Source organism: Haematobia irritans, chromosome 4, assembly GCF_050003625.1.
Source record: "Haematobia irritans isolate KBUSLIRL chromosome 4, ASM5000362v1, whole genome shotgun sequence".
Classification (NCBI taxonomy): domain Eukaryota; kingdom Metazoa; phylum Arthropoda; class Insecta; order Diptera; family Muscidae; genus Haematobia; species Haematobia irritans.
Window position 1 is genome coordinate 22,880 of NC_134400.1, and position 25,994 is coordinate 48,873.

The 25,994-nt window shown below is 34.2% G+C and overlaps 3 protein-coding genes across 8 annotated transcripts; 2 read left to right on the forward strand and 1 right to left on the reverse strand.

Moving 5' to 3' along the window:
* Positions 1–277: 277 nt before the first annotated feature.
* On the reverse strand, positions 278–7,716 carry Frl (formin-like protein). 5 transcript variants are annotated; one of them, XM_075303781.1, is made up of 9 exons: positions 7,166–7,716; positions 6,545–6,628; positions 6,399–6,485; positions 3,883–5,547; positions 3,602–3,818; positions 3,253–3,545; positions 2,638–3,192; positions 2,450–2,569; positions 278–1,594 (listed from the first exon to the last, which is right to left on the reverse strand). In XM_075303781.1, the coding sequence occupies exons 1-9, from the start codon at positions 7,415–7,417 to the stop codon at positions 1,358–1,360; spliced, it is 3,510 nt and encodes a 1,169-aa protein (XP_075159896.1). In that variant the 5' UTR covers positions 7,418–7,716; the 3' UTR covers positions 278–1,357. The 5 variants fall into 5 exon arrangements, with proteins under 5 accessions (XP_075159896.1, XP_075159900.1, XP_075159899.1 ...); XM_075303785.1 differs by having other exon boundaries at positions 278–1,570; positions 3,883–5,520; positions 7,166–7,715; XM_075303784.1 differs by having other exon boundaries at positions 3,883–5,520; positions 7,166–7,715.
* Positions 7,717–8,515: 799 nt separating this feature from the next.
* Pex1 (peroxisomal biogenesis factor 1) lies at positions 8,516–25,655 on the forward strand. Of its 2 annotated transcripts, XM_075308086.1 has the most exons (13): positions 8,516–8,687; positions 8,905–9,022; positions 10,343–10,446; positions 10,500–10,614; positions 11,387–12,373; positions 12,431–12,546; positions 13,594–13,777; positions 13,896–14,174; positions 15,453–15,655; positions 15,706–15,905; positions 15,965–16,388; positions 25,303–25,406; positions 25,466–25,655. In XM_075308086.1, exons 1-13 carry the CDS (start codon positions 8,595–8,597, stop codon positions 25,533–25,535), a joined length of 2,997 nt encoding a protein of 998 aa, XP_075164201.1. In that variant the 5' UTR covers positions 8,516–8,594; the 3' UTR covers positions 25,536–25,655. The 2 variants fall into 2 exon arrangements, with proteins under 2 accessions (XP_075164201.1, XP_075164202.1); XM_075308087.1 differs by lacking the exons at positions 8,516–8,687; positions 8,905–9,022 and adding an exon at positions 9,540–9,580.
* Positions 19,818–25,207, forward strand: btl (breathless). Its single transcript, XM_075308085.1, has 2 exons — positions 19,818–23,712; positions 23,766–25,207. Exons 1-2 carry the CDS (start codon positions 21,160–21,162, stop codon positions 24,336–24,338), a joined length of 3,126 nt encoding a protein of 1,041 aa, XP_075164200.1. The 5' UTR covers positions 19,818–21,159; the 3' UTR covers positions 24,339–25,207.
* Positions 25,656–25,994: the final 339 nt, after the last annotated feature.

A 25,994-nucleotide genomic window follows, 5' to 3' on the forward strand; every position in this document is an offset into this window, starting at 1 on the left:
GGTCACTTTACAAACAGACTATATTCACTCGTTTTCCGGGGGTAATAACAAAGTCTTTATGGACGTCGTGCACACGTCTTGATAGACTGTCAGCAAGCAAAGCTTTTTCTTAATCATGCATTCAGATACGGAGAAATCCATCGTGAGAGAGATTTATACCTTCCTGTCCAATACTACATTCAAAAGTTAAATTTACGTATATGATTCTAACACCATTAAATAATATAGAAACGAACTAAACATTTTTAGGTATCTATCCCACGCAATAAAACAACAGTTTCTTTTATAAATAGTATAAAATGTTTGTTTAATTTTTTATTTTAATATGTAGTAATAATAATGCAAAAGCAATAAATAAGATACGCATACGGTAGTAATTTTACTTTCCGTTCATATCGGAAATCCGTATGTCACACTCGGGCTCGGAAAACGCTTTGAATACGATTTCAAATCTTTATATCCACGTAGAAAAATTCGTAGAGAATGCCCCATAATTAACTCGAAGTATTTTTTTAAATCATCAATATCTTAGTCATTACAACGCGAAAGTAAAAGTTTCCAATAACTTAAACAAAAAATTACAACATATACGAACAACATATTCCAAGAAAAACTATATAATTAAACAATAATACACAATACTTATAAATGATATGTACACAAAACAGAATAAAAATGAGTACATTTTTACCAAGTAAAATACAAAATTCGAGATTCGTTAATCATATTCTGTCCATTCGAATCGGTCTATTTTTCAAAATATAGATTACATATTTGTGAAACTAGATATTATTTAATATACTGACCTGGGTGCTAGTTAAAAACTGAAGATTATCCCTTTATTACACAAAAATTGTGAATTTATGTTCTTTTGTCTTTTTAAGATTATTTTTTATGCTCTTTCAAGGATGATGTTTGTTTTAAGATGTCGTCGCACATTTTATATTTCAAAACCTTTCTTTTGAATTAAATAAAAATGGTCCACAATATATTATTGTCCTTGCATACTCTCAACCAGACGTTAGAAATGGACGTTCATTTCATATATTAAAGAAAAATAATAATTAAATATATAATAACATAACTCCACATCATGGCAGTGGTGTTACTTTTGTTCTTCATTTCGAATTAACAGCAGGGGAATGTAAAATTTGCTTTGGCGATGCCGTCAGACGAAGGAAAATATTTGTATATCGAATATCTTACTCAATGGCAATATCTAATTATAACCCACGGCACAATGAAGTTACAATTATTTTGAGCTTTCACGATTTACACATTATGTAAAAGTAAATTTTGTAGTTAAAGAGATTGCACCAGGGAGCACATCCGCGTAAAGTTTAATTGGTGCCTTTCTTTAGACATCGAGCTCTTCGAGAGTGCGAGACAAACGATTATTATCAATACGTCTACGCTGACTGCGCCTAACTGCGTCTGCACGTCGATAGGGTTCGCTTTTCAAACCAAGCAATATATCTTCAAGAGCCCCATTATAAACTTCATCCTGTTGCAATAGCTTTTTCTCCCGGACTGAATTCGCCTTACATTTTAATTCATTAATAACAGCGTCCTGTAAACATAATCCACCGGAAAACTGTTTTACGATATTCGTGGTAAAAAAATTAACATATAAGAAAGTGTTGTTAGTAAAAGCCGCAACCGATTAATAATAAATAAAAAAATGTAAATGAATTATGCGTTTTTTTCGCGTTGCATGACTTTGGAAATGTTAATATTAGAAAGGTGGTTAATTTGTTCTACATATATTTAAATTACAGGGGGAAAAGCATAGAAAACATCAATTTACAGTGTTTTTCTAACACGACACACATAGGAAACTGAATAACTTTCTACAGTTTATCATATTACACTTACATGAAGTCTAATCCACACACATATGGACGAGACGACTCCTTTCGTATTATTCGACGCTCTTGACACTGGTAACAAACAAAGTGCAAATATCAATTCATCGGGTTTTCGGACAGTCTTCATTCATGTTGATGGTGATGGGCTGCCATATTTGGTATATAAAATATTCTTTATCTCAAAAATTACGCGTGCTAAGGTTATGAGTGTGTGCTTTCAATATCGAATCTCAAATGGCATAGTATAAATAGTTATGTACCAGTGAACTTCAACCCAATAAGATCTTATTGGCCACCACCGAAATGGATCAACTGCTACACAATAACAACTTATATGAAATTAAACCGGTAACATACAAAATTGCATACTATCAATCCATCAGGCCAAATTAATTAGCGTTTTATGTAATAAACTGCTTTCCATAGTCACGCAACCAAGTTTCTAATGAATTAAATTAATGTCAAATGTGCAAATGAATTGAATATAAGAAAACGGGTTTCAAGGCGAATTCTTTCAGAATTATTCATAAACACTAAAAAATCGCTTCGCTTAATGAGATAATACAATAATGTTTTCTTACCTGCTGTTTTTTGTGGTTCGATTTGTTTCGCAATTGAACTTGCTCATTTTCTTTCTTAGTGGCTGCCGCTGCAGCTGCTTGTTCCAATCGCCTCCTCTGTTCATTTTCTTGGTCATATGCCTGAATACAAAATATATATGTATATAATATGTAGAGAAAAATTGACATGAATTTTATGAAATATTTACTTTAAATGCTCGGGAAAATCGAACAATTAATGAAAAAAATGCAGCAGCATCCGCATTTCTCGACGACTCTCCGAAATATTCTACGCACTCTTTAAAAGCATCCTGAGCACTTTTTAGCTCGAATTTAATTTTTTTTAGCTTATCTTCGGAATTATTTAAAAAATCACGAAGGATATGCGTCTGCGCTCCCTTTACGCGCAACTCTGCCTCTTTCTTTACCAATTCCATACCTTTCTCCAAATCGTGAACATCTGTAACAATGTTCTCTAGAGAAACTTGAGCAGCCTTATCCGTACAGTAAAGTTCTGTCTCAAAATTGAGTAATTCGGGAAATTTCTGACGAATAGTTGCTACAATATAGTGCAACAACGATGAACGCTTATCGGTTGATTTTGTATCAATTAAAGTATCCAAAGATTGTAATTTGAATCCGTAAGCTGGGCCACGTTTATTGCTATTTAAATAGTTCCCAAACGCCAATACTATTTCCAAAAGAGCTTTAAATTTCCGTGATTGTTTAAGGGATGTTGATGCAGAAGTTATAGATTGTATTTGCTAAATAAATGTATTTACTTTATAGCGAAACGAAGTGCACCCGAAACTAGAACTACTCACCGGACATATTAAATGCAAGCAATCAAAGAAATTTCCCATATAGTTCATTATAGACAATTTTGATGAGATTCTTTCTACTTTAGACAATTGAAGCATAAATTTATCTTCGTCTGTAAGTAGATTTTGATCCTTTCGTTCAATTATATATTCCTTATAGCTTTTAACTTCCACATCTGTCGGCACCATTTTCTGCAGAAGCTCTACATTTTCCAAAGACAATTTTTTCAAATCTAAACTATGTATTGCAGAAATAACTTCGTCGATAGGCATGTCCAACTTTCTTCGAGATATTGCTGCAAAAAAAACTACTTTTACAGAAGACTTCATAAACTGGTTTATGAAGACGTACCAATATTTCGTAATCTCGTATGCTCAAGTAATGATATATTGTCAGGTTTCTTAAACCGCTTGCTTGGATATGATTGAAGAGTTCCATCGACTTCAGAGTTACTGCCAGAAGATAAACCGCCACCAACGCCTATTTTGAATCGCTCTTCGAACTCATTGAAGTCAATGTATTTGTAAATTTTCTCGTCATCTAATTCGTTGAAAATTGTTCCGCGTACCTACATATATAAAGAATATGAAAAGTGTTCAGAATATTTAAAGCGTAATATAGATTTCGTTTACCTGATTTGGTTTAAGCGCTATCCAATTCAAAGTTGGAAGTTTATATTTGGTCGGAACTTTTCGTTTGATAGTCATGGCGCCATCTGGAGCTGGCATAAAACCTGCGACTGGTGGAGGAGGCGGTTGAAATACCAATTGAGTGTTATTTTGCTGTGGCGAGGCACGTTGTGACGTTGAAGGAGTTGGGGGAGTAAATGCATTTGAAACTATGCCATACCCCAGCGGCGGTGGTGGTGGTGCTGGGGGTGCTGGTGGCGGCGGAGGGGGAGGTAAACACATTGCTTGTTCTTGCGCGAGTGGTGGTGGCGGAGGGGGGAGTGGGGGAGACACACATTCAACAGGAGATTCATTGACACCAGAGTTTGTTCCCAATTCATTTCCAGCACTTGAGGGGGATCGAGGTAACGAACGCGTTAACGTTTGCAATTCTAGGTTTTTGCTCTGCAGCAACGACTCTCGCTTTTTAAGCTCTTGTTCATTTTGTTTTAAAATTCTACGCAATGTTGTTACCTCCTCATCAAATTTCAGTTTTGTTGCTAAGAGGTCTTCCCGTTCCGCTTTAAGAAAGCGAACTTCTGTATCCATTTCAGCTAACTTATACAACAATTCTGAATTTCTATCTACTTCGCGTTCTATTTGATCTTCTAGCTCTTGAACGCGCTCTAGTGCGGCTGTCTTTGTCTCTGAATCCTCCATTAAAGCAGCTACATCGAAAACATTATCCAAATACGCAGATATTTGTACTTTTAACTCTTCCGATTCTGTAAGTCGGAGCTTTTCCAAGTACTTATCAAGCCCTAAGGCCGTAAACTCATATTGAAGGTGTACGCGATAGTTCATATCTTCAACGGAATGTACAACAATATTCATGAATTGCATGCAGGCGACCATAAAATCTATATTAAATGCTTCAAAGTTCATAAAATACTCCATAAGGGTTTGAAATCGATGGGATTCTTGACAAACATTTTTAAAATTGTCAAATGCTGACAAAATAATTTCGTGACCACCCTTAACTAAACAAATGGCTGCCAAAAGTTCCAGTACTAGAGCTTTTGTGCGCAAAGATTTATGTATTAGACTTAAAGCAATGCAATTGATTGCCTCGCGGTGCTGAATAACCATATTAAATCCGTACTTATTATTCATTATTGCACGTAAACACATAATGCAAACATGTATATCATCTGTCGAGGCTCCCATATTTAATTTTGTAATATGTCGCGAACGTCTTCTCACGCTAGGAGTGTCCAAGATACCCAGAAGTGATGGTCTTAAAATACCATTGGAAATAGCATTAAAAGTCGAAACATTTCCATGGTGGTATCTCGTAGAGTCTAATAAATTAGAACTACTAACTCCACCCAATGCACTGGTCCCACCTAATGATGATGCTGCCATTCCCTCGCCACTATTGTTGAAGTTTAGTCGCTCTTCCGATTCGCTTAGAGATTCTTGAACTCTTTGTTCATGGCGCATCATTTGAAGTCGAAAGCTTAAATAATCAACTAATACATCAAGCCCTTTGTTAGAATCGTCCAGGAATTCTTTAACCCACTCAATGTGGTTAGTTCGCAGTGAAATCTCTAAATCTCGTAATACTTGAGTGGAAGTGCTTTCACCAACCATTTTTCTTTTCTGGCAGAAAAAGTAAAGGAAGTAAAGCTGTAAATGTCAATTCGTTCGATTTCGGGATTACCGCCATAAGCAATATAAAAATAGAATAGTGATATTTCGACAAAATATTGGGAAAGTACAAGAAAAATATAGGGAGAATGTATGCATGTAGAGAACAAGAAGAATGTAAAAGTTATTAGTCGTTTTTTTTTTTTCATTTTGAGGCTATTTGTTAAAGTAAAATATCATCTTTTAAATAACTAGGAAATTAAAGAAATTTTATTTTAGTATTTGGTAACTGATTGGCTACCCTGTCAGTTAACGGTTTTTCCTTTTACGCTAGATAAGTATTTGTAAGAATACACTTAAAAACGTGAACACACCAGGAAGGAAAATTTACGCTAATATTAAAAATTTTAGATATAATTAATAATGTCCACTTGTTAAAGAAGACTTCGAAGTCGAAAGAAAATTTTTCCTATTTTTTAGCTCATTTAACTAACGTACACAGAAAATTTTTAAAGTGAACGAATCTTTCTCATATTAATGAAATTTTAACTAAAACATGGTAATTGATATTAACTAAAAAGAAGATATTGGCTTTAGTACCATTGTGAGTTCACTGTTTTTTAGTGTATAGACAAAGATTTGCTTATGCCTATTATGTTCTTTATATTTTACATCTAAATGCCTTCAGTTATTAAATTTGAAGTTTCGAACACTCTGTTTCGACAAAAACATAGTATTTGTTGTTCAGGGTCGCAAATAAAAACAAGCTTCTTTATGAAATTGTATTCTTAAGATCGTAATGGATATGCATAATCTTTGTCTAGCTACCAAAAACACTTAATATAACGTAAAAGTAGTACAGGAAGTTGACATTAAATAATAATACTCACTCTATGACTACGGGAAGCTTTGGGATCCAAGTAAGTGCGGAGTTTGGTTAAATAGTGCGATGGCGAATCCTTTGCTTGGACCATTTCCTAACAATTGCAAAAAAATATGTATTGTATTTGTTATCTGCAAAATGTTTTATATGTACCTGATCGCATATTATATCCCATTTCTTTTCATCGTCATAGTTTTTTAACAGTTTTGCTTTATCCGGTGGTAAATCCATAGATGCCTTAGAAAAATTGTTAATATAAACCATTAGATATTTTGTATTTATATGATTATCAAATTGTCGGAAATCGGTTTGAAGTTTTTTGTTTTTTCGGAAGGCTATTCTTTCGTTGTAATAAGCAGTACTTTTAATTATATTTAATTTACTAGCACATCAAAATATCGATTCCCGACCATATAAAGTATATATAAGAGTTGTCCCGGCCGACCTTTGGGCCGTATGTAGTTGGCTCATATTTTCGAAGATGCAATTGTATCTGATTGTGTTTCAGTGTCAAATTAGATTTGTTAGATTCTTTTTTGAGATTTAGGATCTGAGAATATTACGGCAAAATTGTTAACTCTTCGCAATTTTTACTTTGGGATTTGTAATATCTTTTGTCTCGAAGCCAACAATATTTTGTACAACCTTTCGGTTGTATGAGTCAGAACAGAAATTAGAATTAAATAGAATTAAATTCACATCCGTGCCATTTTGGGCGTAACACAATTCGGAACAATCATGTCGATTAATAACTTGATATTGTCGTAAACATACCAATACTTTTGTGAATTTTCTGTCCAATTCCTCATGGCTGGGGATAGGAAGCTGGCTCCTGCTTCTAACGCTAGCTTGACGAACTGGGTGGTAACTCGAGCTATTCCCCATGTCATAACGTAAATCATTCTTTTGTAAGTAGCTGCCATTGTTCCCCTGGCCCTTTGTATGGTTTTGTTCAGGAAAGTTTGAAGAACTAGGATTTATATGCTCATCATCGGATGATATAGCACGCGACTTCACACTACCCATGATTATGGGCTCCAATGGCGATCCAACGCCACTGCTCCCGCTCTGTTCGGTGCTTAATGTCGGTCGCAAAGACGATATTGCTTCCCACACAGAATAACAAATTTCTCTGGTCTTTGTCGGACAAACCGAAAGTTTGTCCGCAACTTCGTTTAAGATATCCAAAATTCAGTTTTTTTCTTTCCACAACCACTCAAAAAAAAGTTCCTAATGTCTGAAACTATGTTCTTGGATTTGGTCAGCAATGGGTGGAGGCTGGACAATGCTATACAGGAAAAGAAGAAGAGTTGCTAACTACTGACTGAACAATACTCAGTATTACTTGCAAGGAGCGCTATTTAGTTTTGTAGCTTATAGGGATGTAATACGACGAAGAAAGATACAAATCCACGACATTTTGTGAGGCACAGAATTCACTTGAATACAAATTTCATGGTGAAAATATATTTTACACTTGATATTCTTTTATGTTTAATGTCGAACCATATACATATATTGCTATAGGTTGAATAGGATATAATGAAAATAATTAAAAAGGTTTAAATCAAAGTAACCGCAAACTCAAATTAATTTTCCAAAACCGAATACAATCCCCAGCTCATGAGCAATCATATATTTAGCAATACTTTGGCAACTCTTTTATCTCGACATCCCAGAGAGAATAAAAACACAAGAGGACGAAAATTTCTCTTCTACAAAAACAAGAGACAACCGTATAGATGTCGCACAACGACTGCAGGTTTGGTATTACCGACATTGCGGTCGAAGCGCTGTTTTGATAAATTGTTTATAAAGGCGTCGGCAGTTATAATTTCAAATTGTCTGCCAAAAAATTTAATGGAATGAAAACATTTATAAATAAAAAAGAACATTTGTTACTACAAAGTAGTTTTTAAATCCTATTTTCTTTACGTTTCGTAAAGTCGGCAGAGAACTGAACTGGGTGACGCCGACGCAAACTGTATGATATTTGAGAAAAGTGCCGACAAAAACTGCATAATGTTAGATAAATTTTCCTCATGACTGCCACCTACTGACACAGTTTCGCTTCACAGTTTCGATCTCTTGTATTTTTTTTCTCTCTGGACACCCAACAATTTTGAGTGAATGCCGTAAAATATTTATAGATGGGATCCGTCTGTTAGTTTACTATTCCGGAAGTGAAGAGGTGGAAATTAAAATGTTTAAACGCACTTTCCTAGTTGTGTTCAGCACAAAGAAAAATAATTTTGCTTCATTGCCAGAAAATTACCATAAAGTTGTCTCTACATACGTAAGTTACAATATTTTATAAACATAAAACTGTCGGTTCTAGATGGGGAACAATAGACGGTAATACAAAAGCAGTATAAGATATGTTATAAATGAAATTTTAAACATATTTTTTGCAATGGAACATATTAATATTAAACTGCAGTCCCAATATGGAAATCAAAGAATTGCCTTTGATAAGATTAGTCACTTAATAAATCTTAATCTTTATTCTTTAGGATAACGGCTGTATTCAATTACAATATGGTGGTCATCTACACTACATGCCATGGGCAACAGATAGCTACAGTCAGGATAACAAAATTGCCATAAATTCCAGAGTGGCTAAAGAGATAGGTAAGGCGTTTTACTAATTCAAAATATGTCATATAACTTCCTTTTCGGCTATCAAAAACCTCTGTTTCGAAATATACGTTTTTGAGACAAATTGAAGAGAATTAACAATAAACCATTACTTTTATACTTGTCAGTTTCACTTGCATTTACCCACGAATTATATCATTGGTCACACATAACTAATCATGAAACAGGAGAAAAATATGGAGAAATAAAACAAGCCGCAAATTGATGAAGTACTCCCAACTCTATGTTAATTGGAATAGAAGGACCCAATGCAAACTTGGCAACTTCAGAGGATTGAAGAGAATTTCTTAAATACCAAAATAGTCAAAGTATATATGTAGATACAAATCGTTTCGTTTATCGCATTTCTGTTCATGAGTGAGCATACTGATAAGTGATTATAGTACTTAGAATAGCATACACGAAGAACTGTTGCAAAATACTAAAATAGCGTATAGTTGACTTTGATTGTGTCATGGGCAAATAGGGAAAAGTACGTAAACTGCGTATATGGGGATACAAGAAGGTTCCCTCTATGATTATAATGATTTGGTGAGATGCTCATTTGCAAATGGCTTTCAAATTTTATTAAAGTCCATAGTAAAGGCAGTAAGACAAAAATGTTATGAAGCCATAACCTAGTTTATAGTTACATTTGTAATACGTAACACATTATTAGCACAATTGTGAATTGCTTTTAAAGTATAGGATGTCATTTAGGTTTCTTTAATTGAATGGTAGCGGAAGCTATTCATTTTTCAAGTATCTTATAACTTGTTGCACAAACATAACAGACGGAAAAGATTTTTCCACTTGTAGTTTATATATTGCACTACATATTATCGTTGGAGAACACCGTACAATATTTTGCGTTTATTCCTCTCAGAAATGAACTATTTTATTAAATCGCGTTTTCAAATGGTGCAATGCTGATATTTTTCCATTTTAACTAGGTGAAATTGCTCAACATGTTGATAGTATACCCAAAGCAATTAGCGTAACACGATAATATAGCGACACCTTTAATACTAATAAAGTATCCACAACTCCTATTTTGATGAATGCAATTCGACACTTCATCAGAAGCTACCAAAGCAATAGTTTGCAAATTTGCGGCCATTTTCATAAAGCTCCGTTAGGGTTAAACTGTGAGCTAGCAAAGAGTAAATTGAGTTAAGTTCGTAGTGTAAATGCGAGTATATATACAGAATCACATACTAATCCATTTTATGCTTTAAAAGTTGCTATATAGATCGTTCATACATAAAATATTTAAAATTATTCCTCTTTTTTAATTCACTTATACATATACAGGTTTGAATGAAAATGATATGGTAAAGTGTTCATTGGTAGTTGATGTTCCAATATTAAGGAGCGTTTTCCTGACACCAATTTCTTCGAAAGATTGGGAGATCATTGTAAGTTGTATTAAAAGTTTGTGACATTAACTTTATTTAGTTCATATTTAAAGGAATTAAGCAGCGAACAAATTTCATCAACTACTCTGGACCAAACAAAAGTTGTCAACTCCAATCAAATTCTTATCGTATGGATAAATAAATCTATGCAAGTTGCACTCACTGTGGGTAAGTGATTGCCTTATAACTATTGGGTCGTAACATAAATTTGAAATTTTTTTCTCAAAGAGACATCCAATGTCCGAGTTTTTGAGTAAATTCAATTGATTAAAAGTGGCGAGAGCCATTGCACAAAGGTTAATTTTCGAATAGTTTTAACAGAAATCAAAACAGAATTCGTCGCCACACTCAAACCCCTCCATTTTTTGGAAAATACGATAAGAGTATTTTCCAAAAAGAGTATTCCCATACTTCGAAAGTGCTTCACGAAAAAAAATTTGGCATTCATTTTGGGGAAATACTTGTCTAGTGTGACCATACCCTAAGTCTAAGTGATTAAATGTGGTGAGTGATTGTCATTACACTAAGGACCATATACATTTTTTGTGCACTAAGTCCTAAGCCACCTTGGTGGCGGGTGTATAAGACAACATTTTTTTTTGTCTTAAGGTGGGTATTAAGTTCGAGTTTAGCCGCTAAAATTGTCATTTTTTCACGATTACTTTTCTTTAATAATCCATTTTAGGGAATGCAAACTTTGTGAAAATTTGCTTTGGGGTATTCCCCATCAAGTTATAATAAAATTTGCAATAAATGTGTATAATTTTATGCCTTTTTTAACTGATTTAGTTTTCACTTTAGTGATTTTAGCGGCTAAACTCGAACTTAATACCCACCTATAGAGAATCCATTGCATTCCAGTTCAATACCATGGACTGGTTCTTAAGTAGCCATTTTAACCTAAACTAATAAATAATTCTATTTGTTATTTAATATTTAGACCGTTTAAAGCCCAACATATCTTATGGACGGATTGATCATACAACACAGTTAGTTATTGCACCTAATGCGACAAACGAGTCAGACATTTTATCGAAAAGTAAAACATTATCGCAAATCAATGACAATATACCAGAAAAGTCGAATTATTTGAGTCGCTCGTCAACGATTAATAGCATGAATCAATTAAAGCGAACACAAAGTTTAGCAAAATCCAACCGACAAGATAAAATGGAACGTCTAAAGAAAGATCTAAATAGAGAATTATCAAGGTGTGCCGAATTTCGCGTTATTTCCGGAGAATGGTCAAATGACTCACAGATATCAGATGTATTTGTCAACAAAGCAAATTGGCCCCATTATATGGACGCAATGTCTATATACTGTCTTACAACTATGGGTGAGCAAGAATATTACGTGCGTGTTCGTTTAGTTAATAAAAGCGAATGTCTTCAAACAATACACTCTACATTAGAAGTTAATGTAAATTTAATGAAATTATTGCAAATAAAGGAATTGGAGAAAGTTATTCTGAAACCGAAGCCAATTAACATAAACTTTTTGGAAAAAATTGAGCTATTTTCAAACAAGAAAACCCACTACAAAGTTTTGGAAAATGCATTCAAGCGATTTGTTAAGGAAAAAACTAACGGGGACAAGCTCTTATTAAATCAAGATGAAGTTGTTCGACTGGAAACGGATGATAATCTTGCTGTGAGTGTTGGAATATTGCCAGAACATTTTCGATATTGCGTTATAGATTCACAGTTATTAAAAGAAAACAAAATATATGCCGCCGACGTAGTGCGCAAAGTAGATGATGTCATTGATGTGAAACCCTCTTCAGTTTCATCGCTTTGTAAAAGAGATGTAATAGAGCTACGCGAATTCAATTTAAAACTGGAAGACTTAATCAGTGAGCTGAAAAATAGTCTGTGTTTGGACTCTAAGAATTCAGTTATAAAGCAGGGAAACATTCTTCTGACTGGTATGTTACAATAAATTTTCCCATAATTTCAAAAGAGAATTAAAAATTTTCTTACAGGAAAATCGGGTACTGGAAAAACAGTGCTAGTTGAACGCATTCTTGATGAACTTATACGAAAACCATACTTCTGTTATTTTGATATATTCTATTGCACGCGCAGCAAAGGCCGTAAAGTAAGATTTTATAAACATTTTATTATAAGTGTAACAATTGTAATTTAGATAACATTATGATCGATTTTAATGTAGAAGTTACAAAAATGACAATTTGTATGCGATAACGCGAATTTAATACCAACCTATGCGTGAACACTTTGTTTAACGTTTCCTGAAATTTTCGTTATATAAAAAATGCTCGTAAATATCATTAGGAAAGATATATTGTCATGCTTGGTAAAAAATGTATACTTATGTAGGTATTTTTCAAACTCTTTTATCACTTGTTCTCAGTTATTTCCCATACAAATTTGACAATTGAAATGAAAACACTACGGAAATGAGTTAAGAAAGATGGAAATGGAGAGATCCCACAATAAATAAAATATAGAAGATGGAGGACCCTATTTACATTTCAGCTAATCTTTATAAATTCCTTACAAATTAAAAAAAATCGCATACCCAGGAGAAAATATAAAATAGTCAAGAACCCTTTTCAACAAGATCTTCGTCACCATTCCGCGAATTCCAGCTAATAGAATCAGTAGTTTCAGATCTTGCGCGGATTGTACACAATAAACACTTTGTTTAACGTTTCCTGAAATTTTCGTTATATAAAAAATGCTCGTAAATATCATTAGGAAAGATATATTGTCATGCTTGTTAAAAAATGTATACTTATGTAGGTATTTTTCAAACTCTTTTATCACTTGTTCTCAGTTATTTCCCATACAAATTTGACAATTGAAATGAAAACACTACGGAAATGAGTTAAGAAAGATGGAAATGGAGAGATCCCACAATAAATAAAATATAGAAGATGGAGGACCCTATTTACATTTCAGCTAATCTTTATAAATTCCTTACAAATTAAAAAAAATCGCATACCCAGGAGAAAATATAAAATAGTCAAGAACCCTTTTCAACAAGATCTTCGTCACCATTCCGCGAATTCCAGCTAATAGAATCAGTAGTTTCAGATCTTACGCGGATTGTACAAACAAATCTGAAACAATTATGTGTATAATACGTAGATTCTCATTATTTTATTTATACCATTCCCAGGCCGAATCTGTACAAAAAGACTTACGTACAATGTTTACAACATGCTTACAAAATGCTCCATCTATTGTTGTGCTAGAAAATTTAGATGTTTTAGCTCATGCGTCAACAGATCAGGCTGCTCAAGATAGTGAATATTTTAATAGAATTGCCGACATCGTACACCAGCTTATTGTTCAATACACCGGTAAATATTTATAATATTTATATTAATATTTCTTAATTTTAAAATTAATTCAAATTATTTAAGTAAATTTTACTAACAGCTAACTAAGACACTTTTTATTTTATACATATATAACTAGGCAACAGTCAACATCCAATTGCAGTAATTGCTACAGCCAATGAAGTTCAGTCACTTAATAAACGGCTGTACTCACCAAGAGGTCGACATTTATTTCAGATCGTTGCAAAATTACCAGGCCTAGAAAAGCAGGACAGAGAAATCATTCTAAGAGAGCTGTGTAGTCATACGGAATCTGCAAATATTGATTTTGAACGCTTCGCATCTCTAACAGAAGGATACAATAAAGGTGCTTTGGTGCAATTAGTCGAACGTGCTATATTCTATGCATACAGATTTTGTAAGTATTTGTAAAATTTGAGTTGAATTCATATTTATACCCTTCACCACTACTGTGGTACAGGGTATAATAAGTTTGTGCATTTGTATGTAACGCCAAGAAGGAGTAATCATAGACCAACCTTTTAGTATACGGATCGGTTTAGAATTAAATTCTGAGTCGATTTAGCGATGTCCGTCTGTCTGTCTGTCCGTCTGTCTGTCTGTCTGTTGATGTATTTTTGTGTGCAAAGTACAGCTCGCAGTTTTAGTCCGATTGTCCTAAAATTTGGTATAGGGTCCTGTTCCGGCTCAAAGACGATCCCTATTGATTTTGGAAAAAATTGGTTCAGATTTAGATATAGCTGCCATATATATTTTTCACCGATCTGGTCATAATTGGCGTGTATATCAACCGATCTTCCTCAAATTCCGTACATCCGAATATTTTATGAGTCTCGAAAAATATCAGCAAAGTCGGTTCAGATTTAGATATAGCTCCCATATATAGCTTTCGCCCGATTTACACTCATTTGCCCACAGAGGCCAATTTTTTGCTCCGATTTAGTTGAAATTTTGCATAGGGAGTAGAATTAGCGTTGTAACTATGCGTGCCAAATTTGCTTGAAATCGGTTCAGATTTGGATATATCTCCCATATAAAGCTTTCGCCCGATTTACACTCATATGACCACAGAGGCCAATTTTTAACTCCGATTTAGTTGAAATTTTGCACAGGGAGTAGAATTAGCATTGTAGCTATGCGTGCCAAATTTGGTTGAAATCGGTTCAGATTTAGATATAGCTCCCATATATATGTTTTTCTGATTTCGACAAAAATGGTCAAAATACCAACATTTCCCTTGTAAAATCGCCACTGCTTAGTCGAAAAGTTGTAAAAATGACTCTAATTTTCCTAAACTTCTAATACATATATATCGAGCGATAAATCATAAATAAACTTTTTCGAAGTTTCCTTAAAATTGCTTCAGATTTAAACGTTTCCCATATTTTTTTACTAACATTGTGTTCCACCCTAGTGCATTACCGACTTAAATTTTGAGTCTATAGATTTTGTTGAAGTCTATCAAATTCTTCCAGATCGAGTGATATTTAAATGTATGTATTTGGGACAAACCTTTATATATATATAGCCCCCAACACATTTGACGGATGTGATATGGTATCGGAAATTTAGATCTACAAAGTGGTGCAGGGTATAATATAGTCGGCCCCGCCCGACTTTAGACTTTCCTTACTGGTTTTATTTTTTTTTTTTTGTTTGTATATAATTACAAAAGGTAAAAATCATCCGATACTTTCAAATGAACACTTAAAAGATTCGTTGGAGAATACAAACTCATACTGTATGCAAGGAATAGAAAACCATAATAAGTTTTCAAAAGCAGATTTAGATAATGAAGATAATATGTTAGCGGACACTATTCCAGGTTTGGAGACTGTAGTTTCTGTGCTTGAGGAAGTTCTTATGTGGCCCTCGCGAGTGAGTTTTAGTATCAAGTATTTACAAATCAAATGTAATTCCTTTATTAGTATCCGAGGATATTTAACGAGTCACCCTTGCGCAATCAAGCTGGAGTCCTTCTTTATGGGCCACCAGGCACGGGAAAGACGTTTTTAGTCTCAACACTTGCAAGGGCATGGAATCTTCGAACTATATCTGTAAAAGGTCCTGAACTGTTGGCAAAGTACATAGGTCAAAGTGAAGAAAACGTCCGTAATTTATTCAATCGGTAAGATAAACAATTGTATACAACAGAAGTATTTCTTGTTAAACTTTATGTATTTATAGTGCTCGGAACGCTAAACCATGTGTGCTCTTCTTCGATGAATTTGATAGTTTAGCACCGAAGCGTGGTCATGATTCGACTGGAGTCACAGATAGAGTAGTAAACCAACTATTGACAGAGCTCGATGGCGTTGAGGGTTTGAGCGGCGTTACTGTTATTGCTGCTACATCAAGACCAGAACTTTTAGATCCCGCTCTGCTGCGCTCCGGGCGTATTGATCGATTAGTGGAATGCCCTTTGCCTGACAGTTTCTCTCGCCTTGCAATATTTGAATCGTTTTCCAACAAGTTAAACCTGGACGAGGACGTGGACCTAGAATACTTCGCTGATAAATCTGAAAATTATACAGGCGCTGATATTCAGAGCATATTTACTTCGGCTAATATGATAGCTGTAAAAGAGGCTCTTTCGGAATTCGGCCAACAGGCAAGTACAAGTTTTGTTGTAGATAATAATGGGATTGGCATTTATATGTATTTGGGCATACATGTGTGAATGTTCTTTAATTATTAAATGTTTGTGCAAATAGTTTTTGTGTGCTAAAACCTGTTTTCGAAGCACTTCCTTCGCTTTAATTGAGAAATCTCTAAATTATTATTTAAGCTTTCGAAACAATTATTCCAATTGATGTTTAAGCGGAGTTAATGTCATTGCCTATAAGTCAACTCCAGACACAATTCTACAGCTGACTAAAGATGAATCCAAAGTGATATGCTGGATTCGAGTAGTGTTAGGATGTTAACTATGTTGTAGGATTTATACCAGATAGTACTGTGTCGAAAGCATATGCCGTGGGAGGTAACGCTTTTCCGTACTATGGAAGGTGGTTAGTTTTGGTTAGATTTGATATAGTGGCAACCTGATATTTCAGGCTCACTTAGTCTATTCGGTCCATTGTGATACCACAGTGGTGGTTATCACTGAGTGCTGCCCGATTCTATAATAAGCTCAATGACAAGGGACCTCCTTTTTATAGCCGAGTCCGAATGGCGTTCCACATTGCAGTGAAACCACTTAGAGAAGCTTTGAAATTCTCAGAAATGTCACTATAATTACTGAGAGAGGATAATCCACCGCTGAAATACTTTTTGGTGTTTAGTCGAAACTGGGTTTGAACCCACGAACCTGCGTATGCAAGGCGGGAGAGGATTAACATTGTGCTGTCCATGGATGAAATAGTGTGGCTGCAATTTTCATTTCATTTACTTTCATAATCTATAAGCCTCATTCGGCCAAATCGATTACATAGCAACAAAAAATGAGGCTTATAAATATCTTAATTTCTAGTAATAAAATGTAATTAATTTTTTATTTAACTTTAATTTAATGTTTTAAATATTTATATTTTTTAAATAAACTTAAATGTGAACACAAACATGGTATTAAAGTTTTGTTAAATAATGCAGATATGACAGATATGTTCAAAACTTTCGAATTGAAAAACAAACTAAGAGATTGCAAGATATTAATCGCGTAGCGTCATTGTATAATTGTCCATTTAAAATTAAATCTCAAACCGCAAGGCATATAGAATGGATAATAGTTTAGGCATAGTGGTAATCCGTTATTTTAAGCTCACATAGACTATTGAAAGATACCACAATTATTGAACTTCCCTTTTATCAATGAGTGCTACCCGATTTAATGTTTAGGTCAATGACTCACATTGCACTGAAACCACTTAGAGAATATTTGAAACGCTCAGAAATGTCACAGGCATTACTGGGGATAACCATTAGCGTAGCTAGACAATTTTCCTAGGGGGGGCTATAGCCCCCCTAGCTAAAACTTTATAGACTGAACTTGTAGGTTCAACTAATGTTTTATTTCATAAAATTGAATACAAAAATAGACATCAAAATAACTCGACAATCAATTTATAATAAAGCAACTAAAAGTACCCTACGGGAAATTGGTGCAAATTGCCACTGACGGACCCATCACAGAACTGGTACCTGTGCTCCAGTTAGTTGCAATTTTCACATTTAGTGAAATAAAATTATCAGAATAACCTTTTGTTCGACATATTTCAAAAGTTTTTTCATTTCGGGTTCGATTAGGAGCCCAAATTGAAAGAGATTTCTAAGAGTTTGTCCGAGACTGGTTCCTGAGGACCTGTTTATGGGTTGCTCCTGCTAAATTGTCCCAGGACGTGTCCTTTGGGATGAGTCCAAGACGCGTCCTAAAATGTAAGTTTACTCCGTCAATGACAAACCCATGTTAAAGTGGACGGTCCCTTCCATACGTTTTGATCAGAACTGGGACTGGTCCATACACACCAGGACTAGTCCTATACCAGTTCTGTGGTTGATCCATTTCCCGTACGGTAGTTCCACACTTTTCCCAGCAAAAAATTGGGAGTTGTTCTAAAGGCACAACTTTAAAAACACTTCCAAAACTGTCTTCACAAAGAAGTTAACTATTTTAACTACACAGGAAGTTTTTTTACTTCATTTTTATATATTTTAATGCGTAATTTTTTGTTTTCTTTTTTCAAATAGTTTAAAAAAAGTCAGAATAAATAAAATGGTACAAATTATTCAAATTTTGCCACAAAAATGCTAAATCCATTATAGAAAAACCGATAATATTTGAAAATATTCGAAGGAAAACGTTTCAAACAAGCGTTAGAATGCATTAAAAATCATAAAAAAGTATAAAAATTATTTATTTGGGAAAATATCACAAAATTTTTAATTCACATTCAAAACACTGAATTCGGATCACACCTTAAGAAGTGATGCAAATTCATTGCAACGGCTGTTGAAACGGTGGACATTCGTTATATGACAAGTTCATATTACATTCATCGCTTCTCCGCCAATTTTGTACCACATCCAGACCCATAAAGAATATTTTCACTTCTTTTTTGGCGACGCTTTTTTGCAGCATTATTAAGATATTAATTTATGAAAGAATAGTTTTAATATCAATTACTATTTTTTATTCAACTAAATCATAAGTTCAACCACAGCTTTATTTCATAAATATCAGACTTCTACCACAACCCAAGTAATTCGATTGTGCATGCAAGTCTTTAGTGGAACTTTGTGCGTTGTACGAGTATATACTTGTTTAATTTTTATAAAAATGTAAAATCGTAAATAAGTTTTCAAATTCTGGGGGGGAGCTAAAATTTTTCTGGGGGGGGGTCTAAGCCTCCTCCCCAGAGGCCTTCCTACGCTTATGGGGATAACCCAGCACTGAAACCCCTTTTGGTGTTTGGTCGAAACAGGGATTGAATTGAAGGCGGATATTCTAACCATTGCACCACGATGGCCCTACCAGAATGGGTATAGGTAATATCGACATGCCTTTGGGAATGGTATAAACCATGTTGGTGACTGGCAGCTGAAATATCTCTATGAAGCTAGGCAGAAGAAATGCCTCGAATGTTTTGGCTTCTGGTGAAAGAATGACCTGTGAAACTCACACAGGGGTGAAAATACTTTTCGTATTTTCCAGACATTTGCTATGACGGGTGAATACAAAGAAATATTTAGGAGTCTAACCAAAATCAGCGCCTATTTTTCTGTGATGCCTTAGCGCTATTATGGATATGGGTAGCTTTGGAATAGGGTAATTATGGCATGTCAATTGCTCTGAGACCACGAATGACATAAATGGCTGGGATACACAAAAACTAGTTTTTGAGTTATTGATAATCCATTTTCCATGTTCTTGACGCCTACACATTTAAAAAATTGTTTAAAAAATAATGGTAGTTTTCAACAAATCTCAAAATATTTTAATTTATTCATTTTTTACAATAAATATACATAATAAAAAATAATTGAATAGTATCAATATGTAATTTCCAGGATTGTGGAAAGATTTCAAAAGATTTTAGATGAAAGTGTTATATTCTAGTGTAATCATAATACCGTTATTTGTTTTTTTTTTTTTTTAAATAAAAATAGCTTTGTTTAACAAGACTCAATTTAGTACATGTTAGTGTAGTCATATTTCCTTTCGTACAGTCCACCCTTCCTTTTTAGTATTTATCTTATTATGCGGGCAAAGCGATATTCAGTGTTTATGTTATCATTGTCTAATTCGGATTAGAATACTTGTGCATCCAAAATTTTATTGTAAACCCAAAGGAAGAAATAAGTCACGTAACGGATATTTGTAATTGATATTCAGTGAGCGTACACGCAACAACACAACGATCCGGAGAGATGAATAGAGAATAAAAGACTAGCAAGAAGTACCTGCTGCATTTGCAGAAAGTAAATAAAAAATCGAAGTGTGCATAAATTATGAAAAATCTGGGAAACAACATTGTGCACATGCATAGATAACGAGAAGACTAGGATATTTTTTGACCCTTTGCATGTATCAAGGTTTTTATGTGGACTCAGGTAGAGTGAATATGTACAAAATAAAACAATAGAGAATATATACTATGGAAGAAGTACGCATATTCCTGGTTTTAGGACTTGTATGGGTTATCGTTCTGATTGGTAGCCAGCTTTAAATAGTGGTTTGGTGACGACGCGGCCATGATGTCGTTATTGCGTTCGCCGTTGCATATTACTTTTCTACATTTGTATACCGAATATAGTTACGATTATGTAGATGTCTTTAGTACTGAGTGAGCTCTTGGTATGAGTGGTATGGGTCGGAATCGTTGTTGTGCAAAGCGGAAGTTAGTATAAAGTGTAATTGTTAAAAAAAAAACTTGAAAGCAAATAAAAAGAAAAATTAAATGATCGATAAAATCGCATTATAACGAATATACCAGCAATCTGTTCATAGATGGCAAACAGCTATAAGCTATATTTAAATATTCAATATATGATATTACAAAGAACAACAAGAAACAAATGAGTCCAGTTAAAAATTTGTTTTGTATAACATTTAAGTGCTTAAATTCAAAAACCACTAACGACAAACAATTTTACCACAAGTAGCGACGAATGCCTATTTCAGTTGAAGCTCGACTACAACTACGTCGAATTGACTGACACCAATGCTTGTATAAACTAATTATGAAGGCAATGCACATATTTTTTGTATAAAGTTATCGACTATTATTGAGTATTGAGACGCTACCAACACAAATCTAATAACGAAGGAAACCATTCTATATGAAAATGTCGTCATTTTAACAACGACATTCTACCATAAGACGTATATCAAAATTATTGCTAGTGAGTGGATTGACCGCGTATGGAGGAAAATTGTTCTAAAAATGACGTTTTTAAATATTAGACACATATTACGAAATGTGATCCTTATAATTTATGTACTTCGAGTTATTGCAGTCCAGTATCCCGTTAAAATGAATGTTAACAATATAAAAGAAATAACTTTAAATGAGGAAGGTTTAGAATCGCAATATGTTCCAATGCGAGAAAAAATACATATTATCTGTCCTTTCAAATACCCATATTGGTACCACAACGGGAACATTTTATATGTAAATCAGTCTCTTATAGCTTTTAGAATGACTGTTGAACGTGAGGGGATGTATAGCTGCACTCCACGCAACAACAATGTTAAATGGGCAAACGTAACTTTAGTTAGCGGCGAAAGTGAAATTTCTTCTGGGAATGAAGCTTCGAACATAGTTAATAAGGCAACAAGTCATCCCAGTAAAAGCATAACAAGGATTCCTGGGGACAATGTAACAATTAGTTGCCTTCCACCAATTCCAACTGTAGTGAATACAACGTGGTGGTTAAACAAATCCGAAATTGACGTATTTGTACCGAAAGTAAAAATTAAAAAATTGGCTCTGTATATTTCGGATATTGATACAACTGATTCTGGTTTATATACATGTCAACAATGCAACATAACATATTGTATACGGCGATCAACTGTGCTAATTATAATCCCCAAAAAACTGGCGATCGCAGGTCTCCATAATAAAACAGTCAATGTGGGCGACAATGCAGTCTTCCAGTGTAATGTAGTGTCTGACCTGGAATATAATGTAACATGGCTGAAACATAATATTGATCTCGATCGGACAAGAAATGTATTCCATTTGTTGAAGAACGACAATGTAAAACAAATGATCTCACAGAGTGAAGAACCACATATATTAAAGCTTGGAAGTGTACAGGAAGAGGACGAGGGTTGGTACACATGCATTGCAGCGAATGAAATTGGTCAGGCCTCGTATAGTGCATATCTAACAATCTCAAAGTCGAAAGAAGTTGTGGAGCTGAATAGTAGTAAAGATGTTGCTACTGATTCAGTGCCAATTTTAAATACATTAAATTTGGAGCAACATGACAACGATGAATCATCCGATCATGAAATAGAGTATGAAAATAAGCCAACCTATGGAAACGTAGAAAGACCACCCGAATTTAAAAATACCAACAAACTTATCCACCAACTTCATAAGCCTTCCGGAAGTTCTCTACAGCTTTTATGTCCAGCAACAGGAAATCCTATGCCAAATATAACGTGGACCAGAAATGACACGAAAATTGAACGCCACATTGGCAAGGTCAATTACAAAAAGTGGTCGATTCAAATGGACGATGCTATAACTAAGGACTCGGGTGTATATAAATGTAGAATATGTAATAGTCTTGGATGCATCGAACACGCAACAAAGATAACTATATTTGATCGATTACGTTCTAAACCCATTATAAGCGACAAATTCCCTCAAAACCAAACGGTTTTAATAAACAACAATGCTTCCCTAGAGTGCAGAGTGGTTTCAGATTTGGAGCCATATATTGTGTGGTTAAAATATTCTCGAAAAAACGAATCGATTGAGGAACTTGAAAAACTGGTTCAAAACTTCGATAAAAAACCAACTAATACAAGTGATGTCGTAGTGCTTGAAAGGGATCCGGATAAACCTAATATTCTGAGCTTCCCAAATGCTACACATGACGACGAGGGATGGTATTCATGTGTTGCCGCAAGTTCCTTAGGTCAGACAGTAGCGAGTGCATATTTGAAAGTAGTGGATAAACTACCTCACAGAGATGGTTTACAGCGAAGTCATCCTGCTTGGATTACCACTGTGGGTATCGTAGTGGTTTTACTGTTTCTGCTTGGCACTGTATTTATAATATATGTTCTGCGTAATTTGAAGCATGAAAAAGTGCTGAAGCAACGAATCGAAACGGTTCATCAGTGGACCAAAAAGGTCATTATATACAAACCACCGTCTTCTGAAGGTAGTTCGTGCGACTTTCAAATGCCGGTTATTAAAATTGAAAAGCAGCGTACCACATTCACTACATCTACAAATTCGGATCCAACACAAGGCTTTAACGAGTACGAATTTCCTTTAGATTCTAATTGGGAAATAAACCGCAATCAGTTAACACTTGGATCCACACTAGGTGAAGGAGCTTTTGGTAGAGTTGTAATGGCGCAAGGGAGTGGATTTGTGCATGGTTCATCAAGTGCTGGTACTGCAACAACAATTGTGGCTGTTAAGATGGTGAAAGAGGAACACACGGATGCAGATATGGCTAGTTTAGTACGTGAGATGGAAGTAATGAAAATGATCGGAAAACACATAAACATTATAAACCTACTAGGGTGCTGCAGTCAAAACGGACCACTATGGGTTATAGTGGAATATGCACCACATGGTAATTTAAAGGACTTTCTGAAAAAGAATCGTCCATTATCGGCATGGGGAAGTTGTAGTTTGAAAAGAAGTAGCGAGTATTTACAAGAAAAGACGATGCTAACTGAAAAACATTTGACATCATTTGCTTTCCAAATAGCTCGAGGAATGGAGTATTTGGCGTCGAGACGTGTAAGTATTTATATTTCCCTCGAACGATCCACAATAATTTTTTAACATTGTAGTGTATTCATCGAGACTTGGCAGCTCGTAACGTTCTTGTTAGCGACGATTACATAATGAAGATAGCTGACTTCGGACTTGCACGAGATATTCAAGATACTGACTACTATCGAAAAAATACTAATGGAAGACTTCCCATTAAATGGATGGCACCAGAATCTCTCCAAGAAAAGTTCTATGATTCGCAGTCCGATGTTTGGTCTTTCGGAATACTATTGTGGGAGATAATGACTTACGGCGAACAGCCATACCCCAATGTTATGTCTGCAGAAGAATTGTATAGCTATTTAATCACTGGACAACGAATGGAGAAACCGCCGCGTTGTTCTCTAAATATTTACATGTTAATGAGACAATGTTGGCATTTTGACTCTAGCGCAAGACCAACATTTTCAGAAATAGTAGAAAATCTCGATAAAATACTTCAATTATCGAGTGCTACGTCGAATGAAGAGTACTTAGATTTATCAATGCCAATGCTCGAGACTCCGCCATCCAGTGATGATGAATCTGGTACTGAGACATTTCTGGAATCACCTTCTAACAGATATCAGTATACATATAAATTTAACTAAACAACTGTGTTTGTAGATTTTAAATTAATTACTCTTACTTAAGAAAATAGTTTTAAGCTTTTATGTATTGATTAGCGATAAAGAACTTTTACAAATAATAACTTCACCAAAGTAATGACATTTATTGTTTATGAGAAAGTAATGCTACATTTTCTTAAAAGATTGCTCGATAGCCCAGTAAAATTAGTTGGGTATGTTAGATTATAGTGACAACTGGTTATTTCAGGATCACTTATACATTCAGTTCAGTGTTGTACCACCAAACATATTACTCGTCCATATCTAATTAAATATACTTGAACATACAATATCAATTCAATTTTGTATATTGCATCATATCTAGGTTAGGCTAGATTGAAGAGGTTTTCCTGTCTCATATCGGAAGACTTTCAAGACTGATAAGTCCTCTAACCGAGAGTAGTTCCGGTTAGGGGAACATTGAAGAACATGTTTTAATAATTTCTCTTAATATATTTTCCTTTTGTAAATGTAGGATTTTTAATTTGCAGAAAATGTTCTAATTAAAATTCTTAAAAAAGAATTCAAAAGTTAAACATGTTCTTATTTTATAAATTCCATTTTTAAAGACGAACATTGATATGAAGAAATTATATAGTTATTTAATTTTATTGAAATGACTGTAGATTTATATTCGGTGTAAGGATATTGTGGGAGATCGGACGCGGTAGAAGACCAATGTCCAAAGACTCAAATCGGTTCAAGATCCTTTCAAATCCCACCGTTGTGCATAGAAAGTTTTTAGACAAACCGATGTAATTCCATTGTAATTATTTTATTTTGGCCAAATAGGCTTAGAATTACATGCTCTGAATGAATAAATAAATAAAATAAAGATAGAAACAGCTTAATTTTTTTTTGAAAACTTTCTTATGTTATATATTTTTCACATTATGCAACGTTTATATTCACTATTTTAAATTATTGTCTTTATTTAAATATTTAGAAACTCCCTGACAGAATTGTAGTCAATCAGTCACACTTAATAGAAGCTTTTAAGTCAACTCGGCCTTCGCTTTCTATAGATGACGTACATAGATATCAAAAAACGTAAGTATTTTTTAATGTGTATTAAAGTATCAAATAATATAAACAATTAAAAATTACAGGTATGCCAGATTTAAAAATAAGGAGAAAACATCCAGAGAGTTTGTTTCAAAACGTGCAACGTTAGCATAGATAATGTCATAATTTGGTTCAGAGTGTGTTTGAGTTTTTAAAATTATGTTTAAGTGTTAAAGTTTTTGCAAATTTCTTATTAAATAATTTTAGTTGAAGGCAGACTACGCTTATCAAAAATCTTTCTTTTGCTTCATGAAAGGCGTGGGGTGGGGTTAAAGGCTTAAAAATGGTAAGTTTATTTAAATATACGTTTTTATTGAAATTGGATAAAATTCGATCATCAAAATATGTATACCCAGTTATATAATCACGGAAACTGAATATATGTGTTAAAAGCACATACGCATATTATTACTCCAGAACATATGGAAAACACATATTGTGGTCCGTGTGTGAGTGATCAGTATTCTATTTAATGGTATTTTACAAAACTTGATTGGCAAGGCAAAATCATTATCTCAGAATAAATTTCTCATATGTGGTAGTATTTATTTTCTTTTTTACATGCCTATTACC